Source organism: Grampus griseus (assembly GCF_964374135.1).
Source record: "Grampus griseus genome assembly, chromosome: 15".
Classification (NCBI taxonomy): Eukaryota; Metazoa; Chordata; class Mammalia; order Artiodactyla; family Delphinidae; genus Grampus; species Grampus griseus.
In genome coordinates, this window is record NC_139009.1 from 48120858 (window position 1) to 48142954 (window position 22097).

Genomic DNA, 22097 nt, shown 5'->3' on the forward strand with positions numbered 1-22097 from the left:
TAATGGTGGAGTCTATGCGTGTATCTGGGGGCAGAAAGTATATGGGCAATCTCTGTACCCTCCTAATTTTGCAATGACCCTAAAACCACTCTAAAAAAATTAAGCCTATTAACAAAAATTAATAAAAGCACTAGGAATGCCAAGATCCAGGACTATATGACAGAAAACCACAAGAAAAAAATTAAAGAATAAAGAGACTCAAGGGGATCTAGATTATGGGAGTAGGTAGAAAAATTTTAAAACAACCATAAAAAAAAAAACAGAGAAAAAGATGGAGAATTTCAACAAAGCATTAAAATCTAGTAGAGTTATACTAATATCTAACAAAGTAGACATTAAGGCAAGAAATATTGCTAGATACAAAAAGAAACATTTAATGATGAGGGAAAATCCACAAGGAAGATACAGCAATTATAAATGTGTATGCACTCTAAATTAAAAACAGAACTTCAATATGACCCAGCAATTCCACCTGTGGGTATATGTCCGAAGGAAACAAAATCACAATGTCAAAGAGATAGCTGCACACCCATGTTCACTACAGCATTATTTACGATAGCCAAAACATGGAAACAACCCAAGTGTCTACTGATAGATGAACAGATAAATAAAATGTTGTGTATATATATATATATACAGTGGAGTACTTTTCAGCCATAAAAAAGGACATCCTGCCATTTGCAACAACCTGGATGACCTATAATGGGCATTATGCTAAGTGAAATAAGTCAGACAGAAAAAGACAAATACTGTATGATCTCACTTATAATGTGGCATCTAAAAACATACCCTAAAAAACTGAGTTCATAGGGCTCCCCTGGTGGCGCAGTGGTTGAGAGTCCGCCTGCCAATGCAGGGGACACGGGTTCGTGCCCCAGTCCGGGAGGATCCCACATGCCGCGGAGCAGCTGGGCCCGTGAGCCATGGCCTCTGAGCCTGCGCGTCTGGAGCCTGTGCTCCGCAACGGGAGAGGCCACAACAGTGAGTGGCCCGCGTACCGCAAAACAAGCAAGCAAAAAACTGAATTCATAAATACAGAGAAAAGATTGGGGGTTGCCAGAGATGGGTGTGGAGGGTGGGTGAAATGAGTGGAGGAGGTTAACAGGCACAAACTTCCAGTCAGAAAGTAATTAGTGGGAGTGTAACGTACAGCATGGTGACTACAGCTAATAATATTGAACAGCTGACGTGAACAACATGGCAGTTAGGTGCACCAACCCCCAACACAGTCAAAAATCCACCTATAACTTCACAGTTGACCCTTCATGTCTGCAGTTCCACATCCACACATTAAACCAACGGCAGATCGGATAGTACTGTAGTACATATTTATTGAAAAAAAATCTGCATATAAGACCCCGTGACGCTCAAGGGTCAACTGGATTGTATATGTGAAAGCTGCTAAGAGAATAAATCTTCAATGTTCTCATCACAAGAAAAAAATATGTAACTGTGTACTTATGCATGTTAACTAGACTTCTTGTGGTAATTATTTCATAATACATACATATATTGAATCAGTATGTTGTACATCTGAAACTAATATAATGTTCTGTGTCAATTTTATCTCAATAAACAAACATTAAAGGGAATTCTTTAGTCAGGAGGAAAACTACTCTAGACAGGAGAGAAATGCAGTAAGGAAGGAATGAAGAACACTGGGAGAAATAATTGTGTGTGTATAATACTGACTTTAAAAACAACAATAATGTTTGTCAAATTTAAATATAGAATTAAAATGCATTATAACAACAACACAACAAAGTGGAGAAAATGCATTCAAGAGTTTTAGATCCTCGCAATATAAGAAAATTGGTAAAGATAACAATGTATATTTTGCTATGTGTATGTTGTAATCTCTGAGGTAACCTCTAAAATAATAAAAAAAAAAAACCTAAAAAGTTAATAGAAAGAAAAATATAATAAAAATTGTGATTAATTCAAATAAAGGCAGATGAAGAAATAAAACACAAAATACATGAGACAAATATAGAAAACATACAGCAAGATAACAGACATAAAACTAAATATATTGGGTGATGTCAGTGAAAATGGCAGTCAGAAGTTCCTAAAATTCTCCCCTCCATATAATAGCAACAAGAAAACCAACACAAAAAAACTGTCAGAAAAAAAGGCAAATATGTGAGGTGATGAATGTTAATTAATACAATTGTGGCAATCCTTTCACAATGTATAGGTATATCAAATCATCACACTTTAAGTATGTAAAAATTTTGTCAATTATATCTCACTAAAACTAAAAGAAAAAAGAAAATAACGTTATATGTTCAGTGAAAATATGGTAACATCTTAATTTACTGTGTACATAAAAATGTTATTTTTTTCCAAATTATATTTAGAATGCTACCTTGTAGGTCAATTTTTTTATGATGATATACCTTTAATTCACAGCCACAATAAGGATCAGATAGTCTAACTACATGACACTTTTGACTAAAAACAGTGCAAAATAAATTGCTAAAACTGCACATATCTTAAATTGCAATGCATAAGAGAAAAGCATTTCTAAAACATTTTAAAATGGACATACTTATCCCAACCAAGAGTTCCTATCTCTTCAATAAGGCTTGAGTAGAACTGGGGAGGAGGAGGTAGTACATACAGCTCTTTTTTATTCTTTAAAGCAACTTCCTGTTTAAAAGAAAAAACTTGAATCAGCTTCGGAATGCTACACAATGAATTATTAGTACCTGATTACGAAACACAATTCTGTAATCTTTGAGCCTAACTAAAGTATCCATTATTTTTATGGAAAATCCAGCTGAATGATTCCCCTTCTCATAAAAAAAAACATGAAAAGGGTAAAGGACTGTACTGAAGGTCATGTAAAACTGTCAGTTATTACACCATACAAACTTAAGACTCTCATGTTCTCCTAGACTATTATGCCTATCAGAGATGAAAAAAATTCACACACACACACAAACACACACACACAAAACCTCCTCATTCTCAAGGCTTCACTATTTTTCTACTCCTGTTGATATAAAGAAACATGTACCTTTAAAGAAAAGCCTGAACTCTATGTATATTGCCTAGACTGATACATTTGCACACCTTTGTGAATCACATTCTTACAAAAACCCTTCATTATCACAATAAATATATACCTGTTAATTTCTTTCACTGACTTACATGCTGTATTACTCCCAGACCAGCTAAGTGTTTTGTCATCTATCTGGCTAGATCACAGCTCCTTTCCCTGCTAAGCCCACCTATGATATCTTTAAGATGGTTTATGTTCCCCCAAACAAAACTAAAATTTACATTTTTACAAGCAATACAAATATCACTAGAGTTGCTGAGGCTGAAAATTACCAGTTATTTCAAAGGTGCTAACCTAGACCAATATCTTATTTGGAAAGTAAAAATAAATGTATCTATACAGATGTTCATATGGTCTGGATTATCAAAAGGTTATTATAAAAAGAAATAATCAAACCAGAAATTAATTAATAAAAACCAATAAAGAAATTAAAAACCAGATATAATACATAACAAAACCAGATGGGAAGAAGTATAAAAATTATAAATACTTCTGGTAACCCTAATAATAAGTTTAAATTTTTATTTAAGTATATATTTATTAGTCCTTATCCTTTTTTTTTTTTAAACAAGGATAGGAGACAATTAAATTGAGGTAACACTAGAAAGAATAGATTTTTACAAAACAGCGTTTCAAAATCAGGACTGTTTACTGAAACTACTTTAATAGAGTTCCAAATCTGCTTTAGGATAAAAACAAGCAAACAAACCAAACTGTGAAAGCAGGTTTGTAAAGCCCAGAACGTCAATGTGAATTAGAAGGGAAGCTCCCACAAGACAAAAAGGACACTGCTTTTTTATCAACTAAATACCTAATGCTGTATATAGATAGCCTGATGGTCCACAGAAATAAATTTGTACTATTAAGATTATCCTGTTACTAATACTACTACTAATGTCAATATTGTTCCTGGACTTATAGATGTAATAGCTATACAGTATTTATTTGCAAATTTTTTTAATTCAAAAATATTAATTACTACTATTCACGTATACTGAAGGTTAAAAATAAACTTGGATAATAATAAAAATGTACTTTAATCTAGGTATATGACATTTGTAAACTCTGCCTTCTACCTTGGGTCAGACAAGTTATTCCTATTTTAGAACTGTAACAGAGAAAAGGGCAAAGGCAGAGAAGCAAAGTGTTCTTTGTGGACAAGGAAGCAAAGGTACATAGTAGAAAGAACACAGGCTTTACAAACAGGTTTTAATTCCTAATTTTAAACATTTCCAAGTTTTGAGGCCTTAGGCACTCAGTGACTCAGCCATAAAAAAGGAATAAAATAATTTACCCTGTTGAGCTCTTTTAAAACAACTGTTCAGAGCTTCCCTGGTGGCGCAGGGGTTTAGAGTCCGCCTGCCGATGCAGGGGACGTGGGTTCATGCCCCGGTCTGGGAAGATCCCACATGCCGCGGAGCGGCTGGGCCCGTGAGCCATGGCCGCTGAGCCTGTGCGTCCGGAGCCTGTGCTCCGCAACGGGAGAAGCCACAACAGTGGGAGGCCCGCGTACCACAAAAAAACAACTGTTCATTTATCAGATATGTACAAGCTCCTACTATTCGCCTAGTTATTAAGGAAACTCCATGAGAGATTTAACAAAATTTCCTGAAATAAGATCAACACCTACTGATTTCATTTGGGCAACATTCTCAATACTTTCACCAGTGATTACATTAAATGAACGCTATTACTAACAATACAACCCAATAAACTACAAATTCTTACATTTTTAGGTACAGTGCCATACATGTGCAATAGCATCACCAACTCTGTCCACAATTTCTTCAGAAAGCTAAAGTATAGGATCTCATTTTACTCAGAAATGCAATAACAAATGTACTAAATAGAATATTGTGAACTGGAGATCAATCTCCAATTATTTTAAACTAATGAGTATTTCTTCAAAATTAAATGACCGATAGAGCTTAAAGTTAGCTTCAGTAGTAATGAGCCACAGTATATACAGTTTTTACTCTGGTTCCCTTACTCCAGGGATCCCCAACCCCCAGGCCGTGGACTGGTCTGAGGCCTGTTAGGAACAGGGCCACACAGGAGGTGGTGATGCACAGCAGGAGGTGAGCGGAGGGGGGAGTGAGCAAGGCTTCATCTGCGGCTCCCCATGGCTCGCATTACCGCCTGAACCATCCCCCCATCTTCCCCACCCGCCCACCCCCCAGCTTCATGGAAAAATTGTCCTCCACAAGACCAGTCCCTGGTGCCAAAAAGGTTGGGGATCACGGCCTTCGTCCTATTTGTACAGGTTATCAAAATTATGATAAAAAGACAAAAGGAACTTTTCAAACTTGTTCAATGTCAAGGAGATGTAAACCAAAATACGCTTCACTTCTTCACCTTACATTTTTTAAGGTTATCCTGTTGTGGCCTTTGACGAAATTGATAATGAATGTTGATAATCCTTATTAATTAGGGTTTACAAATCTATTAGTCAAAATTTAAACTTTAGAATCTGATATTTTTTTATACTCTTTATTTTGATCCCAAACTTTTCACCAAAGCTCCACCTCAGCGGGTTGTTATGAGGATTAAAAAAAGGACTCAAGACAAATCTAGCAAGTAAATAAGCTCTGAATATGTGGCAGCTGCTCCTAACAATAAGAAGGCCTCAAAAAAGAACCACAAAGAAATATCAAACTGCTTTCAGTTGTTAGTAGCTATATACTGGTACTGTAATTTTGTAAAACAAATATAAAGAAATATTTTATAGATATGGGAAAAGCGTAAGTGAAACATACAAGTAAAAACATAATAAAATGACTGTTAATATTCGAAATGAAAATTTTCAGATTAAAAAGAGATATAAGCATAAAGTCAAACAAGTAAAATCCCTATGCCAAATTTGAAATGAAAATTTTGAAATGAACTCATGATTGTTTTCTTTCTAAAAAGCATTTTTTTCAGGCTTTGTCCACTGAAAAGGCCTAGAATTAATACCAATGAACACTCCAGTTTTGAGACTGTGGCATTCAAATACCATTTCCTACAAAAAAACCATAGGTCTTCTGAAAAATAGGATGACTTAATGAAACTGGGGCAAATGGTGTCATAAAGCAAAGCTTGGGTTGTGTTAAAAGAACTCAGGAGCCAACATGAAGGGGCTTACACTGACCAAAAATGGTACAGTTTAGGCACTGAATAATGACTGCAATGGACTAAAGTTAATAAAATATTAAAAAACTCACAGGTTCATAATAATTTTTTTTAAAAAAGCATTAGTTTCGAGTTGCTAGGCACCAACTGATTATTCTAAAAATTGACTTTTTAAAAAAAGGAAAAAGAAACAAGCATTTATCCTATCTCTCCAGTATAAGTTATGCCTCAAATTAACCAAATAACTGATGAAGGGAAATTCTTCTCTGTAAAAGATTTTCAGCTAATAAATATAGATGATGGATTTTTAAAAATCACCATTTGCAATCCCTAATGAAATAGTGGATGTAGTCAATGACTGTCATTGGAAGCTAAAATCAGTAGGTGATAGACTGATGCGAAACTTTATATTAGATGGATCTAAACCTATTGATCAATCTTAACTCCTCTAAACGAGGAACTATCAGACACCATGTACCTCCTGATGCAGGGTGAGAAGTACAGAGCACAAAGTATTCTTACCAGAGCAAATGAACCCAATTCTGTGGAGACCCTCAGATCTAACTGCCAGATTACAAAAAAGGTAGAAGAATATGTTAAAAGACGCCATGAATATCTAATAAACCAAATCCAGAATGCAGGAAATTTTGTAGGACACATAATCTGGCTTTTCAATGAGTAGATGGCACGAGAAGAAGAAAAAAAAAATGGTGAGGGGAAGAGGAGACGCTGCTATAGGAAGTAATTAAGAAACTTTAAGAGACATATCAACTTAATATAATGTGTGGACTGTGTTTGCCTACTGATACAAACAGAGCAGCTATAAAGAATTAGCACTAACTTTATTGGCATTATAACAGCATATTTTAAAACAGACAAAAAAACACTTAAGTGTTAGACGTATAATCTGACATATTATGGAGAAATGGATACAACATCCAGGGTTTCTTTTAAAATGCTCCAGTTCCTTTCTCCTAAAAGAGCAGGGGAAGAAATATGATTGGCAAAACTTTGAAGTTAGGTCATGGGCCCGTGGGTATTTCCTGTAGTCTTCCCTCGTCTGTTAATCAAGTATTTTATGTATAGTTAACTGAATAATCAATTATCATATGTAACTGTATGTATGGAATGAAGCCTAACAAATTTTTCGGAAATCTGTAGTTGTATACAAAATTATTTATACATTGTATTATATCTTTATGTGTGACTTTTTAATCTCTCTGTAGATGTGACATTCTCTAACAGACCAGAAGTACATTTTGTTTCTTCACCACCTGTGCAAGACTAGGGTCAAGTGTGCCCAGTTTAGGATACAATCAAATTGGTTCTTACACATAGTTCTACTCCTACTCCTTTACTTTCAGAAAAGTACCATCTGCATTTATGCACAGAGTAAAATAAGACATTAATGATTGGGAGTTGTGAAGTTTTAAGTTCTAATCATTCAGTTTTTAAAGGAATTACAAAAACATTCAAGATTTACAGCATATGGTGACAGTGTTAGGAAACAAATTCTTACCAAAACCATCTTCAACTCCACTAAAAAGCTCGTTAGATCAGGAGAGTGCTGCATTCTCTAGATCAAAACAACATTTCCAATTAATTTCATGTGTACAATGAATACTCCACGTGCTGAAATGGAAATAAAATCCAAGTCCATGTGAATATGGAAAAAAAAAGTATTAGCTATATCTACATCTTAAAAGTATAAGAATTAAAGTATTGGTCATCAACCCTATTATTCCTACCAATTTCATTCTGAAAGAGTAATTAAAGCCCTCAAATCGATTTTGGTGAGATATACTGAATTATGTAAGAATGTCACTTAAAATCTCACACATTCCTCTATTTCTTCAGCACTGACTATTGTCAAGTTTAGTAATCTAGCAAACCACAGCACTATTTACCAAAAAAAAAAAGTACGAATGGAGTGTTAAGAGGAGCATAAAAATCAGGAAATCTATACAATTACAAGAATCTAGTCAGAGCAATGAATTAACAACTAATCAATAAAACTGTCTATTTTAATTTTTTTCCTTTACCTTAATAAAGACTACCTATAATTGTTAATTTTGTCCTTTCACAATTAACCCGTATTCATTCAAAAAGAGTCAATCTTTCAATAAGGTAGAACAGTTACAATAAAATGGCAAAAAGGAAATAACTTCTGAAGTATAATGAATTAAAGTGTCATGGCTCCGTTTCCTAGAAATCTTTGATTCTTAAAAGAAAATTATTATAGAATTAAAGAAAGCAAAAAAAATTCTCATTTAAAATTGCTTTCTTAGACAAATCTCTACATCATTTCTCTGCTTGAAATCAAAATGTTATTTTTGTTACTTTTTCTGATGCACTGCACTACCACCACACAGTTCTGAAGTGGATATGTAAATTTCTGTCTTTACATAAGAAAAATAATAATCGAAGATATTTCAACAATACATGAGGCATATGATTCACATCTTAACACAGCTTTGTGTGGGCACATGTTTGTAGAACAAGTCTTTGACTTTCCCTTCTTCTGTACAATATTTCCCCTGTAGTTTACTAGAGAGGAATAATAAATTATACCAAAGTGTGCAAACTACAGCTCAGAGGCTAAATCCAGCCCAATAGCTGTTTTTGTAAACAGAGTCATAATGAAATGCAACCACACCTATTCATTTACCTCTTGTCGAGGCTGCTCTGGTGCTACAAGGGCACAGTAGAGTAGTTATGATGGAGATCTTAAGGGTCCACAAAACCTGAAAAATTTACTATCCAGTCCTTCACAGAAAAAAATTGCTGACCACACCCAACCCATATTTACTAAAGTTAAAAATGATACAAGGAAAGAATAGTAACATTGAACTGGACTTTGGAATAAAACAAAGACTGAAACTAATACTGGGTTCTACATGACCAACTGGAGGGCAGGTAGGAGATAAGTAATTAGAACTTTTTCTAGGAATTCTCTTGGCGAATTGGTGGAGAAAAACTGTTATAGAATTTATTATTATTATTAGTCTTCATTAACAGTTTTTCTTCAAGCTATTTAGATATTTCATTAGATTCATTTCTTAAACTTTAGTATACAATATAGTCTCGGTGGATGGGGAAGGGGTGGTGAAGAGAAAATAGAGAGAAATAATGTAAACATCCCCTTAAAAATCTGCTGTAATTATACTGCCAGCAGTGACAGCCTACATTCTACAAATAGTTTATTTCCTATATTTCTTTGTGGTTCAGTACTGCTTTAAAATGAGAGTAACTGTCATTGTCAGTTTCATAGATAATAACCTGCTTTAAGAGAGAAAGTATAGGAAATCAGGAAAAACACACAAATGAATAAAGCATTAAAAGAAAGGCAGTTCTACTTCCATTTATTTTCCTACAAGAGGCATTTCATTATTTTCAGTTCCTTCAGTAATTGATTAGAGAAACAAACAAAAATCTTTAAAGGAATTTTCAGGTAGAGGAACGTAAACATTAAGAATAACTGAACTGGGATGGAGAGGTGGATGGTGGGTGAAGGATGTCAAAAGTACAAACTTACAGTTATAAAATTTTTTAAAAATAAAGAATAACTAAATACATCCTGCCTATATCTCACCTATGCTCCCTTTACATCTACTATCATTACATATGCATGCATGATCCTAAGTGATTTCCATTTCACCTTTTCTGTTGCTAATCTTGAACTACAATCGCATTTTTGCCACAGATATCCTTCAACTCCTAAATGGGTCCTGGGATTTTTTGGTACCACCACTATTCAGGTGGATAGGGTGTATGCATTTGAAGACCCTAAAGTCTCAAGGATGGAAATAAAGTTTCGACACAAATGCTGGTTGGAGATGTGCTGAGGATTCTAAGACAGGAAACACTTTATATAAAATATGGATCCTTAAAATATTTGCTAGATAGAGGTGAAACTTACAGAATTCAGCAACTACTAAACCAGTTGTAACACTCTGCAAAATAGGTCTTTAAAATAGTATATTTAGTAACTTCTTACCCTCGCTTAAAACAAACCTTTTAAAGGACTTACCTGTTGCACTACATGATGATATCCATTAAGTATTGCTTTCAGCTGCCAACTACATAGTAATCTAAAATTTTAATGGAACAACATGGTTTATTCATTGTTCAGAATTAAAAGAAAAAACTTATTTATATGCTAACTCAAACATGTACATACACAGAAAAGAATGACATAAAGATAATGCTGACAAGTTAATAAAATTTTTATCACGGGTACTGTTGAAAATCATGTCTTCCAACTGTCGGTACTAATTTTATTCAAAATATAAATAACTGCAATCAGCAAACAACATGCAAACAAAACAGTACTTTTTAAAAAAAATTTTAACATATCCAAAGCAAAGTTTTCTTGAATTGGATTCTTCTCCAAGAGAGGTTAAATAAAAACAACAGTTTTGATCATAATATACAGAACTTGTATTTGCGAAAGCATATGTAGCAATCTATTCTTCTTTCAATTCCAGATTAAGGACATACTTTTAATTGTGTAAGTAGTGATAAGTTAATGTTCATCTATCTACTGGCTCACCTCAGTTGCACTCTCAATGTTACTAGGTAAGTAACTCTTCTAGGAATTGCTTTTACTTACCTAGAAGTAGAAAGCCCCTCAGAGTTTTCCCAACCATGATCTTTTCAAACCATCATGACCCTCCATTTTTGGTCTGCTAACCCTCATTTCCACTGCTATCTCCTATCATAGAGGCAGAGTAGTTCATTCAACAGCCCCCTTCATCAAATGTGCTTTCCACCCCTTCCCACCAATTCAATCGCATCAATTCACTAATTATCCCTTTACTGTGGTATCCTTAACTTATTTTCTGCTAGTTTTTTTTCCTCCGTAATATTAACTTGTTCAAGCAAATCTTATTTTTTAAAAAAACCACATAATTATAACTCCTCCTTGACTACACACCCTTCTCTGGCCACTCCTGTTTTTCAAAGTAGTTTATACTGTTTACATTTCCTTTCTACCCACCTACCCACTCCCAAAACTCCAATAAAAGCTGGCTTCAACCACTACATGAAACCTATGCAATCTAACCTGATCCCTTTGCAACAGTCAGCACTGTTAACCATTCCCTTTCTAAGCCTCTCTTTCTTTGGCTTCAGAGACAACTGTTGAGGTTTTCCTATTACTTCTCTGGTCAATCCTTTGTTTTCTTCCAAGGTCCTCTTTATTTACCAGTCCTTTAAACACTGCTATGCCCTCAAGATTCTGTCACTGGCTTTCTCTTCTCTTCTCACTCTATCCATGCAGCCACTAGAAAGTCTATCCATACTCATGGCCCCAAATCCTACGCCTACTGTGACTTCTACATACGTCTCCATTCCAAGTTTCATGCTCAAGTTCCACACCAAACCACTACTACCTACTAAAAATCTCCTCTTGATATTTAACATCTGATATGTCTTAAAACAACTCCTCTTCTACTTCTTCCATCTGTTATCTCTTCTCTAGCTTAGTGATCCAAGTTAGGAACTTGAAAAGGATCCTCCACTCCTCTTTCTGCCTTACCTGCCACTTCTAACCAGTCACAAAATCCTGTCAGTTCTACTAACTGTCTCTGGATTCTTCCTCCCTTCCTACCCTCAGATATTCTGGAGCAGAAAAGAGATTTTAGGTGCTACCTAAATCCTAAATTTCTAATTTTGTCTCTTGACATTCCTTGAAGGGCTGTCCATACCAACAGCCCATGTTGACACCTAATTTCTATCAGGACCGAACTGGGGGTCTTCCCACGACTGAACATACACATAATTAACATCAGTCAAAAGCTGGAAACAAAGTTTTCTAATTCTTTTGTATTCTCCAAATATTCTCACTTGTTGTTCACTGCTTTAACTAAAAAATAAATAAATTAGAGAATGTGTTACCACTGAAAAACACTTCAACACCAGGGAAAATCATTTACAAAGCACGCTGATGTGGAAAAATCAGAAATGCTTCTGGTTAACTGATTAATAAGCATTTTAGGCAGAACTCTGATGACTAGAATCAGCTTATACCAGATTAACGACTGCTCATCCCACCAAGATGCATGTACAGTATATAACAAAACACCACATCACCTTGCATTCCTCAGTTGTAAATCTTTGGGCAGCAATATTTTAAGATGGAAATCTCTTCCCTGTGGGAAACATTAAGAAGGTTCATTCAAAAAAGAAGGTTCATTTCATCTTTCACTTAAAGAGAAGTCAAACAGAATCACATAAAAAAGGCAACATTTTCCTTTATTTTCTAAAAGGTATCAACTTTATCCAAATACTTGCTAAAATTTAAGCAACAGAATAGTGCATTTGAGGGAAAATAACTCAAAAATGTCTGTCAGAAACTCTGTGATTGTTGGGTAATCAAAACACTAAGACAGGATTTTGTTTTTAAAGAAAAAGTTACTCACATAAATAAGAAATACTAAGAAATTGTTAATGTAGACATAAAGAAGAAATTTAAACGTTATTTCTTAGGAAATAAAAAGGAAATTCCTTCAAATTGCTTTGAATACAGAAGAAAAAATCATAAATATATAATAATTATAGGCTTCATATTTGTAATTTTCCAGAGTTCAATAAAGAGAAAATATATTTAAAAAATCTAAATATATAGACAGAAATATTTTCATAAATCAGAGTATGTTTAATTCTCCCACACTCGCAGAACTTTAATAAAACCCCTAAAATATTAAGTTATTTTAATTTAAATATTCATTAACTATACATTTGAAAAGACCAAATTTTACTCAAGAATCTTTCCAAGGAAAGAAGGACAGTTCTCTGAGAAATATATTCAGTTTTACTTTCTTGAGAAAGTGAATGGGTAAGCAGCTTAAACTTTGTACCTTAAATAGGATAAGACACATGAAGTCTGAGCAAAGGTAAGCAGAAAAAGACAAACAGAAATATAATCTTTTACTCCAACAGTATAAAATGAAAAAGAGTAATAAAATTCTTGAAAAACAATTACCACGAGAATTTTAGCAGTCTCCCTCAAAGCAGTTTCAAAAATAGAGGAACACAATTAAATGTACCCCATAACCTTTACTTTCATGGTAATATTGCAGTTCTGACTTTCATTACATTCAAATGTCCTTTAAAAAAATGAAACAAAATGTACTACTGACCTTTTCAAAAGGTCAAGTAACAATAATTCACTATTTCATTAAAGCGCTAAAAGGTATTATGTAGTAACTTTAACCTAACTTTACAGACATCCCACACATAGGTGTAAGAGCAATCTGGAATTCAAAATTTACATGAAAAATAGTAAAACTACTCTACTGATCTGTTATGTGAAAGAATAAAATTCCAAAGTCCCTTATTTGCAAAATCCAACCATTTTAAAAGGGCAAATGCCATGTCACATGCCATAATACTTTTCTGATTCAAGAAAATGTCCAAAATTATCTTTTTTTAGTTAAACCATAGAAAAAATGTTAATTGCTCTCATGAAGCAGATTTTCCAGACTTACAGGGAACAAAAGTACTGACAGTTGCCTAAATCTGAATCTCTCTACATATCATTCCAAAAAACTATATACATCAAAATTAAGAACAAACAGAACCACAAAAATCCCATGTCTTCGGCAGAATCAGAAGAAAGAGAATACCATAAACTTCAAAATTACCTCTAAGAAGAAAAATTTAAACCACTTTCCAGTGTCTTCCACCCTGGGGCTCCGGTGGTTTCCACCCTGGGGCCCCCACATCAAGTCCTTTTAGAGAGCTAGGGGATTCAGGAAAAAAAAAATACATGGAAGACAGAAGAGGGGACTGGACTATGTGCAAATAACAATAATAAACACTTCTGGTAAATCAGAGCACTAATTACAGGGAGGGGACTTATTATCAACACAAAAGTCAAGGATCTCATCTTCGATAAGAAATGTAGGAGAAGAAGACGGTAAAAGAGATATCCTTTGGAAACTGGGTGTTAGGAGGAAAAAGTACCAACTATGGTAGACTTAGGATCTTCTGTAACAAAATAAAAACACTCAACTCCTCCTTCAACACTACCAAAAAAACTCATCCATAAAGTAAACTGCACTTTGCAGACAAAAGAGGGTATTCTTGAATGAGGAATTTAATAAACTATTGCAATCGTTCACAGACACAAAGATAATGTCTCCATCAATACTAAGCTACTGGGACTTCCCTGGTGGCACAGTGGTTAAGAATCCACCTGCCACTTCAGGGGACACGGGTTCGATCCTGGTCTGGGAAGATGCCACATGCCACGGAGCAACTAAGCCCGTGTGCCACAACTACTGAGCCTGCGCTCTAGAGCCCATGAGCCACAATTACTGAGCCCATGTGCCACAACTCCTGAAATAAAGATAAAAAGTAGAGATTTCTCATACATAATAATGTAAGACAGCAAAGCAACATTGCTAAAGCACTAAAATAAAAACAGTCAACCTAGAACTTTATACCCAGTGAAAGTATCTTTCAAAAGGCCAAATCAACAATTTTTTGAGACAGAAAACAACTGAAAGAATTCATCACTAGCAGACATGCACTACAAGAAATGTTAAAGGAAGAACTTCAGGAAGAAAGTAAATGAAACAAGGTAAAAAATCTGGATATACAAGAGTATCAGAAACAGTAAATATACAGGTAAATATAAAAGACCTTTTTTCTTATTTTTTAAAATCTCTTTAAAGGATAACTGACTGTGCCAAAGCTGGAACAACTTGAGCAACAAATAAAGTAGTATTGGAATATAACTCAAAATGTAAAATATCCATACGTCCATACTGATATGATTGAATTAATGGAGAAATGAATCTCCCATACAGAAGAACTCCAGATAAATTAAGTTGACCCTTGAACAACATGGGTTTGAACTGGGCAGTTCCACTTATACATGGATTTTTTTTTTACAGTAAATACATACTGTATACGTCTGCAGTTGGCTGAATCCACAGAAGCAGAACCATGGATACAGAGAGCGGACTGTAAAGTGATATGTCGATTTTCGAGCACATGAGGGTTGGCACCCCAACCCTTGCATTGTTCAAGGGTCAACTGTACATAGATACTCCACCTGAAAGAGGGGGAGCATAATTCCCCACTCCTTAGTGAGGGCTGCGCATAGTGACTTCCTTCCAAAGAGTACAGTACGGAAAGGGGGGAAAAAAGAGTAACTTCCCAGTAGAGAAACCTGACAAACCCAACTTCAGCCAAGTGATCAAGGTTAATATCAACAGTCATAAATCATATTGACAATGTGTACCCTTAATATGATGTGATGAAATGGTACTTAAACTCTGTGATGTTCCTCTCAAAAACACATAACCCCAGCCTATTCATGAGAAATACATCAGACAAATCCTAGTAGAGTAGTATCCTACAATATACTTGACTAGTATTCCTCAATGAAGCAGGTCATTTCATAATCATAAAGTCAGAGTCAGCAAAAACAAGGAAACCATGACAGCTAAGAGAAGCCTAAAGAGACATAATAACATGGTATCTTGGATGGGAACCCAGAACAGAAAAAAACTTATTAGGTAAAAGCAAAGGAAATATGAATAAAGTACAGACCTGAGTTAATAATAATGTACCAATATTAGTTCATTCATTGTAACAATGTACCATACTAATATGTTAATAATAGGACAAACTGTGTTTGTGTGGGGAAGGAGACGGTACATGGGAACTCTCCTTACCATCTGTTCAACTCTTCAGTAACTCTACACTGTTCTTAAAAAATAAAAGTCTATTAATTAAAAAAAAAAGCTAATCAGCTGCTTAAAAGAGAATTAATACTGTATTGGAAAGGTTATAAGATAAACAGAAATAAAATATATGGCAACAACAGCACAAAACCAGGAGATTAGAAATACAAGTAAACTACTGTAAGATTCTTACACCATAAGGGAAGAGGTATACTTGAAAGCAGATTATGATAAATTAAAGATACATATTGTAAACCCTAGAGCAAACACCAGAAAAGAGAGACAAAATATAGCAACTACTTAAGGGAAAAAAAAAAAAAAAGGTAATAAGCTGACAGAGGAGATAAAACAAAATTATAAAACTCAATTAATGTAAAATGCAGAAAATAGGGAAAATATAAAAAATAAATAAAAGAACAGATGGAACACATACAAAACAAACAGGTAGATACTAGATTTAAGCCCAACCATATCAACAGTCACATTAAATGTAAAGGGTTAATTAAACAACCCCCAAGTAAAAAGCAATGATTATCAGATTGGATAAAAAAGCAAGGCCCAGAAGAAATCCCCTTTAAATATGAAGACACAAATAAGCATAAAATAAAGAATGGAAGAAGATAAACCATGCCACACTAATCAAAAAAAAAAGCTGGAGTCACTACATTAGTACAAAAAATATAAATTCCAAAGATTATTACCAAGGATAAAAAGGATCATTTCAGAATCATAAAGGAGTCAGTTCAGCAAGAGTGCTTACAATCCTAAAAGTTTATGTACCTAAAAAACTTCAAAATATATGAAGAACTGACAGAAATGAAAGTAGAAATTGAAAAAGAAATTATAAAGTAGCCCCCCCTTATCCACAGTCTCACTTTCTGCAGTTTCAGTCACTTGTGGTCAACTGAAAATATTAGATGAAAAATTCCAGAAACAAACAATTTTTAAGTTGTAAATTGGGCATCATTCTGAGTAGTATGATGGAATCTCACGCTGCTACACTCCATCCCACCCAGGATGTGAATCACTCTGTCCAGGGTATCGGCCTGTTAGTCACTTAATAGCTGTCTCGGTTATAAGATCCACTGTCCTACTATCTAAGTGCTTGTATTCAAGTAACCCTTCTTTTAGTTAATAATGACCTCAGGGCTTCCCTGGTGGCGCAGTGGTTGAGAGTCTGCCTGCCGATGCGGGGGCCGTGGTTTCGTGCCCCGGTCCGGGAGGATCCCACATGCCGTGGAGTGGCTGGGCCCGTGAGCCATGGCCGCTGGGCCTTTGCGTCCGGAGCCTGTGCTCTGCAGCGGGAGAGGCCACGACAGTGAGAGGCCCGCGGAACGCAAAAAAAATAAAAATAAAAAAAAAAAAATAATGACCCCAAAACGCAAGAGTGGTGACACTGGCAATTTAGATATTCTTTTACTGTGCCTAATTTATAAATTGAACTTTATCATAGGTATGAATATATAGGAAAAAACATAGTACATATAGGATTTGGTACTATCCACAGTTTCAGGCATCTACTGGGGCCTTGGAATAATATATCCCCTGCAGATAAAGGGGGACTAATGTAGGTGGAAATTTCAACACCCGCTTTCATTAACTGAACAAATAGACAGAAAATCAGTAAGTATATAGAAAACTTGAATTGTGTTATGAACCAATTTGACCTGACATTTATAGAACACTCTACCCAAGAGCAGCATAATATACATTCTTTTCAAGTATGCACAGAACGTTTACCAAAATAGACCATACTCTAGGCCATAAAATAAGTTCCAATAAATTTAAAAGAATTCAAATCATACGAATTATACTGGGACTAAATTATAAATCAATATCAAAAAGATATCTGGAAAATCCTCAAATATTAAGAGATATATTGTTCTTCTAAGTAACCTATAGGTCAAAGAAGATATTAATAAGTATTTTGAACTGTAAAAAAAAAAAAAGAAAATATACCAAAATTTGTGTGATACAGCTAAAGCAATGCTTGAAAGAAAACATATAGCACTGAACATCTACATTATAAAAGAAAAAGGTCTCATTATCAATGACCTAATCTTCCACCCAAACAAATTAGGAAATTTAAGATCAGGAATCAATGAAACAGAAACAGAAAAATAATAGAGAAAAATCAATGAAATCAAAGTAGGTTCTCTGAAGAGATCAATAAACTTATAGGTCTCTATCCAGATGCATCAGGGAAAAAAAAGACACAAAATACCAATATCAGGAATGGGCATAGGAGATATCTATAAAATATATTAATAATTTCTTTGATACTTCTACCTTTAAGTGTTGGTGCCTCATCTCCTTTTGAACATGGACTGGATTTGAGACTTGCCTCTAATAAACGGCATAAAACAGAAGTAAATGTGTAACTTTAGAGGCTGGGGGAGAAAAAGCACTGTGCATCTTTCTGCTTGATCTCTGTTTTATCACTTACTCAGGGAAAGCTAGCTGCCATGCTGTAATGACGGTCAAACAACACTATGGAGGTCCATGTGGTGAGGAACTGAGGACTCTAGCAGAAGTCAAAAACTGAGGCCTGAAGTCAATAGCTATGTGAATGAGCAATCTTGGCAGCAAATTTTCCAGCTCTAGTCAAGTCTTTAGATAAGAAACATCCTGGCCAACAGCTTCACTGCAAGTTCAGGAGAAACACTTATCCACGAACATCCAGCTAAGTCACATCCAAATTCCTGATCCATAAAAAAGGTGAGATAATGAATGTTTGTTGTTTTAAGCCACTAAGGTGTGGAATACAGCAAAAGGTAACCAATATAGGGAGCATCATTAAGATCCTAAAGCCATTAAAAGGATAATGAGAATATTAAAAACAACTTTTAAACCAATAAATTCAAAAACTCAGATGAAATGAAAAGTCATTGAAGGAAACAGACTACCAAAGCTCACTCAAGAGAAAAGAAAGAACCCGATAATAGAGAAAACACTTTTATTCACACAGATCACTAACAAATAAATAAAATTTAAAATTAAAGGATCAATTAAGTTACAAAGAGTTGACGTTTTATAAACATCACTGTCTAATCATGATGCAATAAAACTAGAAATGACAAAATTAAAATGAAAAAAGACCTTCCATGAGCAAAAATTTTAATATTCTATTAAGTAACTCCCAGGTGCAGGGGAACTACAAATTAAAATTAAGTTCTAAAAAATGATGATAAAACACTACATGTCAGTATTTACAGGACACTTTTAAAACAGTGCTGACAGGAAAATGCAAATCGTTAAAAACATATCAATAAAAATGTGCTCTCACTGGCCAAATCTGGGACAATTTAAACATCAAATAGGGAAGTAAGGATTATAATCCATTAGATAAATTATTTTTAAAATCCATGAGCCTGATATAAATGGTAAAGGGAAAGCCACTCTTTATCACAGAATGCCAATGAACAAATATAGAAGAAATGACAGAGTTAGAAAATCATCATTGGCAAACATCAATTAACTGATTCAAACAAGAGTCAATGGCTGCTACAACAGGGTGGGGGAGGTGGGGGTTTGATGCCTCACAGTAGCTTCCTATAAGTACTTAATAATTACAATAGGAAAATCTGGCAAATGCTACCTTAAACAGGTGATCAGAGATAACATCATCAATAATGACACCTGCTGACATCTCGCTCCCTAAAAAGGATACAATATTCTTTCTGTGGCATATCTGTCAAAATTGCATAACCTGAATTTAATGATGAAGAAACATCAGACAAATCTAAATTGAGGGACATTCTACCTAATGACCAACATGTACTCAAAAAATGTCAAGTTCATGAAAAACGAAGAAAGACTAAGGAACTATTCCAGATTAAAGAGACACGACAACTAAATGTAATGTGAGATTTTACATCAGATGGTTAGGGGCTGGGAAGGGGTATAAAAAATGTATAATTGCAACATTAACAAAATGTGAATTTGGACTCCAGATTAGGTAATGGTATCATATGATGATTAAATTTCCTGATTTTGACAATTGTGGTTATGTATGGGTATGTCCTTGTTCTCATGAAATATACACTTAAGTATACAGGAATAAAGGAACACTATGTCTGCAACTTAATCTGAAACTGTTCAAGGAAATAATGTGTGTACACATCCACCCACATACACAGACTCAGAATAATAAATCAAAAGGGGCAAATGTAAAATGGTGAACCCCCTTAAAGAGTATACTCAAATTCTTCCTACATCCTTGCTATTTTTCTATAAATTTGAAATTATATACGAGACACATTTTTAGACAAAACCAGCTCCACCAAAACAAAACAATGTTAAATAAAATCTTTAGGTTAGGATTTCAACAAGCTGCTTAAAGCAAGTACAAATGAGAATTGTAGCTATAGCCAGGATAAAATAATTTCATCTAATCTGAATTTTGATGGCTACACATATTTTCTAAGAGGCTTTAGCAGATACAGACATATAATACAAAATACTTTCCTTAAAATGCCTAAAATTAGGTATAACATGGTTCTGATAAAAATGGAACTTAGTATCATCTCTTCAGTTTTTCTAAATGCTGTGAAAGTTTCCAACTAGGTAATTCAAGATCAATACTTCCAATTGGGGAAGGAAAACGTGGATTAACTTTATTCCAGAAGTAACAATGACGTTTAACCTCTACTTTCTGTGAGAGTCACAATGAATCTGAAAACAAATGAAGTCCAAGTGTATGGTCTTTAACCTTTCCTTAATCAGTGTATTAGGATTAGTTCTACACTTAATATTCTTAGGGGTAGGTAAAATTTTCATCTAACATGTGAATTTAATAATTCACTCAATATTTTTGAGAGATTACTATGTGTTTTGAGGAAACTTCAAAACACATGTTAATTCCTAGACTATGGCCCCTATTCTCAAAAAGTAAGTGCGCTGTTCAGGGAGAGGGCACAATGTTGAATGTAATGGCCAGGAAGCAAAGTCTATACTCAAAATTCTCACCTAAGGTAGCTTGATGCAGTGTAGAGGGGGAAAACCCAGGAGTGGAATCAGATAGCCTGAGTTTAAGGGAGTCCGTTGCGATCATGGACAAGTAACAATCTCTCCACTTTCCCATGCCTTGATCTACTCAACTATAAAACGAGAATAATGACTTTTTAAAAAATTTTTCTGCCTCCGAGGCCTGAGGATTAAGTGAGATATTGTACTTGGAAAGCGCTTTGTAAGCTTCAAAGCTCTACACGTGTTTACTATGGGTAATAAACTCCACAAGAGAGGCCACTTGGCATCAGCAAAGGTAATTACTTCGGTTGTCAAGATTTCCTACAAAAACATCGCCAACTGATGAGACCCGGTAACCAGGACTTGGCAGAGAGCCAAAATCAGGTTTTTCCTCCAAAACGTTCTTTCTGCAGGAAACACGAATATAATGAGGGAGCGCAGACTCCCCTCTGAATAGCCTCCAACCTTCGTGGGGGTGGGGCATGTTAGAATAAAGACAAGCAAAAAACTGACCAATTAAAACAAAAGTTCAAACGTGGGACAAACACAGTTAGGAGCGAGGCAAAACTCCGCGAGTAGCGGGGACGAGGGAGCGTGGCCCTTCGCCCTGTCCTCTCCCCGCCCGGGCGCGTACGCGGGCCTCCCAGCGTCCTGTCCCGGGCAGCGACCCAGGCCCAGGCGTGGAGGCGACAGCCAGGAACGGGTTTCCAGCAACGGCCCACGGTTCTCAAACTTCTAGTCTCCTAAGAGTCCTTACTGGCCGCCCCCCTCAATCCCCACAAACTCGAGCCCCTAACCCCTCCGGTCACAGACTTCAGGGCCGGGGCTGCGCCGCCAGAAGGAGGCTCTCCTAGCGAAAGAGCAACACCCGGGCGAGTACCTGAGCTGAAATGAATCCTTCATACACGGTTTTCGCCCGGTTCTGGGGTAGAAGCAGTGGGAACTGGCGCAGCAAGCTCGCTTCCGTCTCCGCCATGGCTTTCGGTCCGCGGAGACGCACCAGCGGCCGCCGGGCCCCGCACATGCGCAGTCCTGCCTGCGCCTAGGGCGCAGGGAGGCGGAAACCCGTGCCATTGGCGGGAAGAAACTTCGAGCCTTCCGCGGGCAGAAATGAAGGTCTGAGGCTACTCGGGACACCTGAGCTCAGGGTCAGCCAGAATAGATGCGGCTTGGCGGGAGGCAGAATTGGCGCCAACTGGAGGCAGGAGGGAAGCTTGTTTTTAGGTTCACAGCTCTGACCGAACAAGCTCATA

At 35.7% G+C, this 22097-nt stretch overlaps 1 protein-coding gene across 2 annotated transcripts in view; it reads right to left on the bottom strand.

Annotated features, from left to right (window-relative positions):
• The window catches only part of FANCL (FA complementation group L), a 78095-nt gene extending 56245 nt beyond the window's left edge, over nucleotides 1-21850 (bottom strand). The window contains exons 1-5 of one of the 2 annotated variants that reach the window (XM_082672618.1): nucleotides 21725-21850; nucleotides 12272-12330; nucleotides 10209-10269; nucleotides 7698-7754; nucleotides 2552-2652 (exon numbers count right to left, since the gene is read on the bottom strand). In XM_082672618.1, the coding sequence (XP_082528744.1) occupies nucleotides 2552-2652; nucleotides 7698-7754; nucleotides 10209-10269; nucleotides 12272-12330; nucleotides 21725-21820 (374 nt within the window). In that variant the 5' untranslated portion in view covers nucleotides 21821-21850. Of the gene's footprint in view, nucleotides 1-2551; nucleotides 2653-7697; nucleotides 7811-10208; nucleotides 10270-12271; nucleotides 12331-21724 lie in introns of those variants that run through there. The other variant, XM_082672619.1, reaches the window with a different exon arrangement.
• Between the last annotated feature and the right edge of the window lie 247 nt (nucleotides 21851-22097).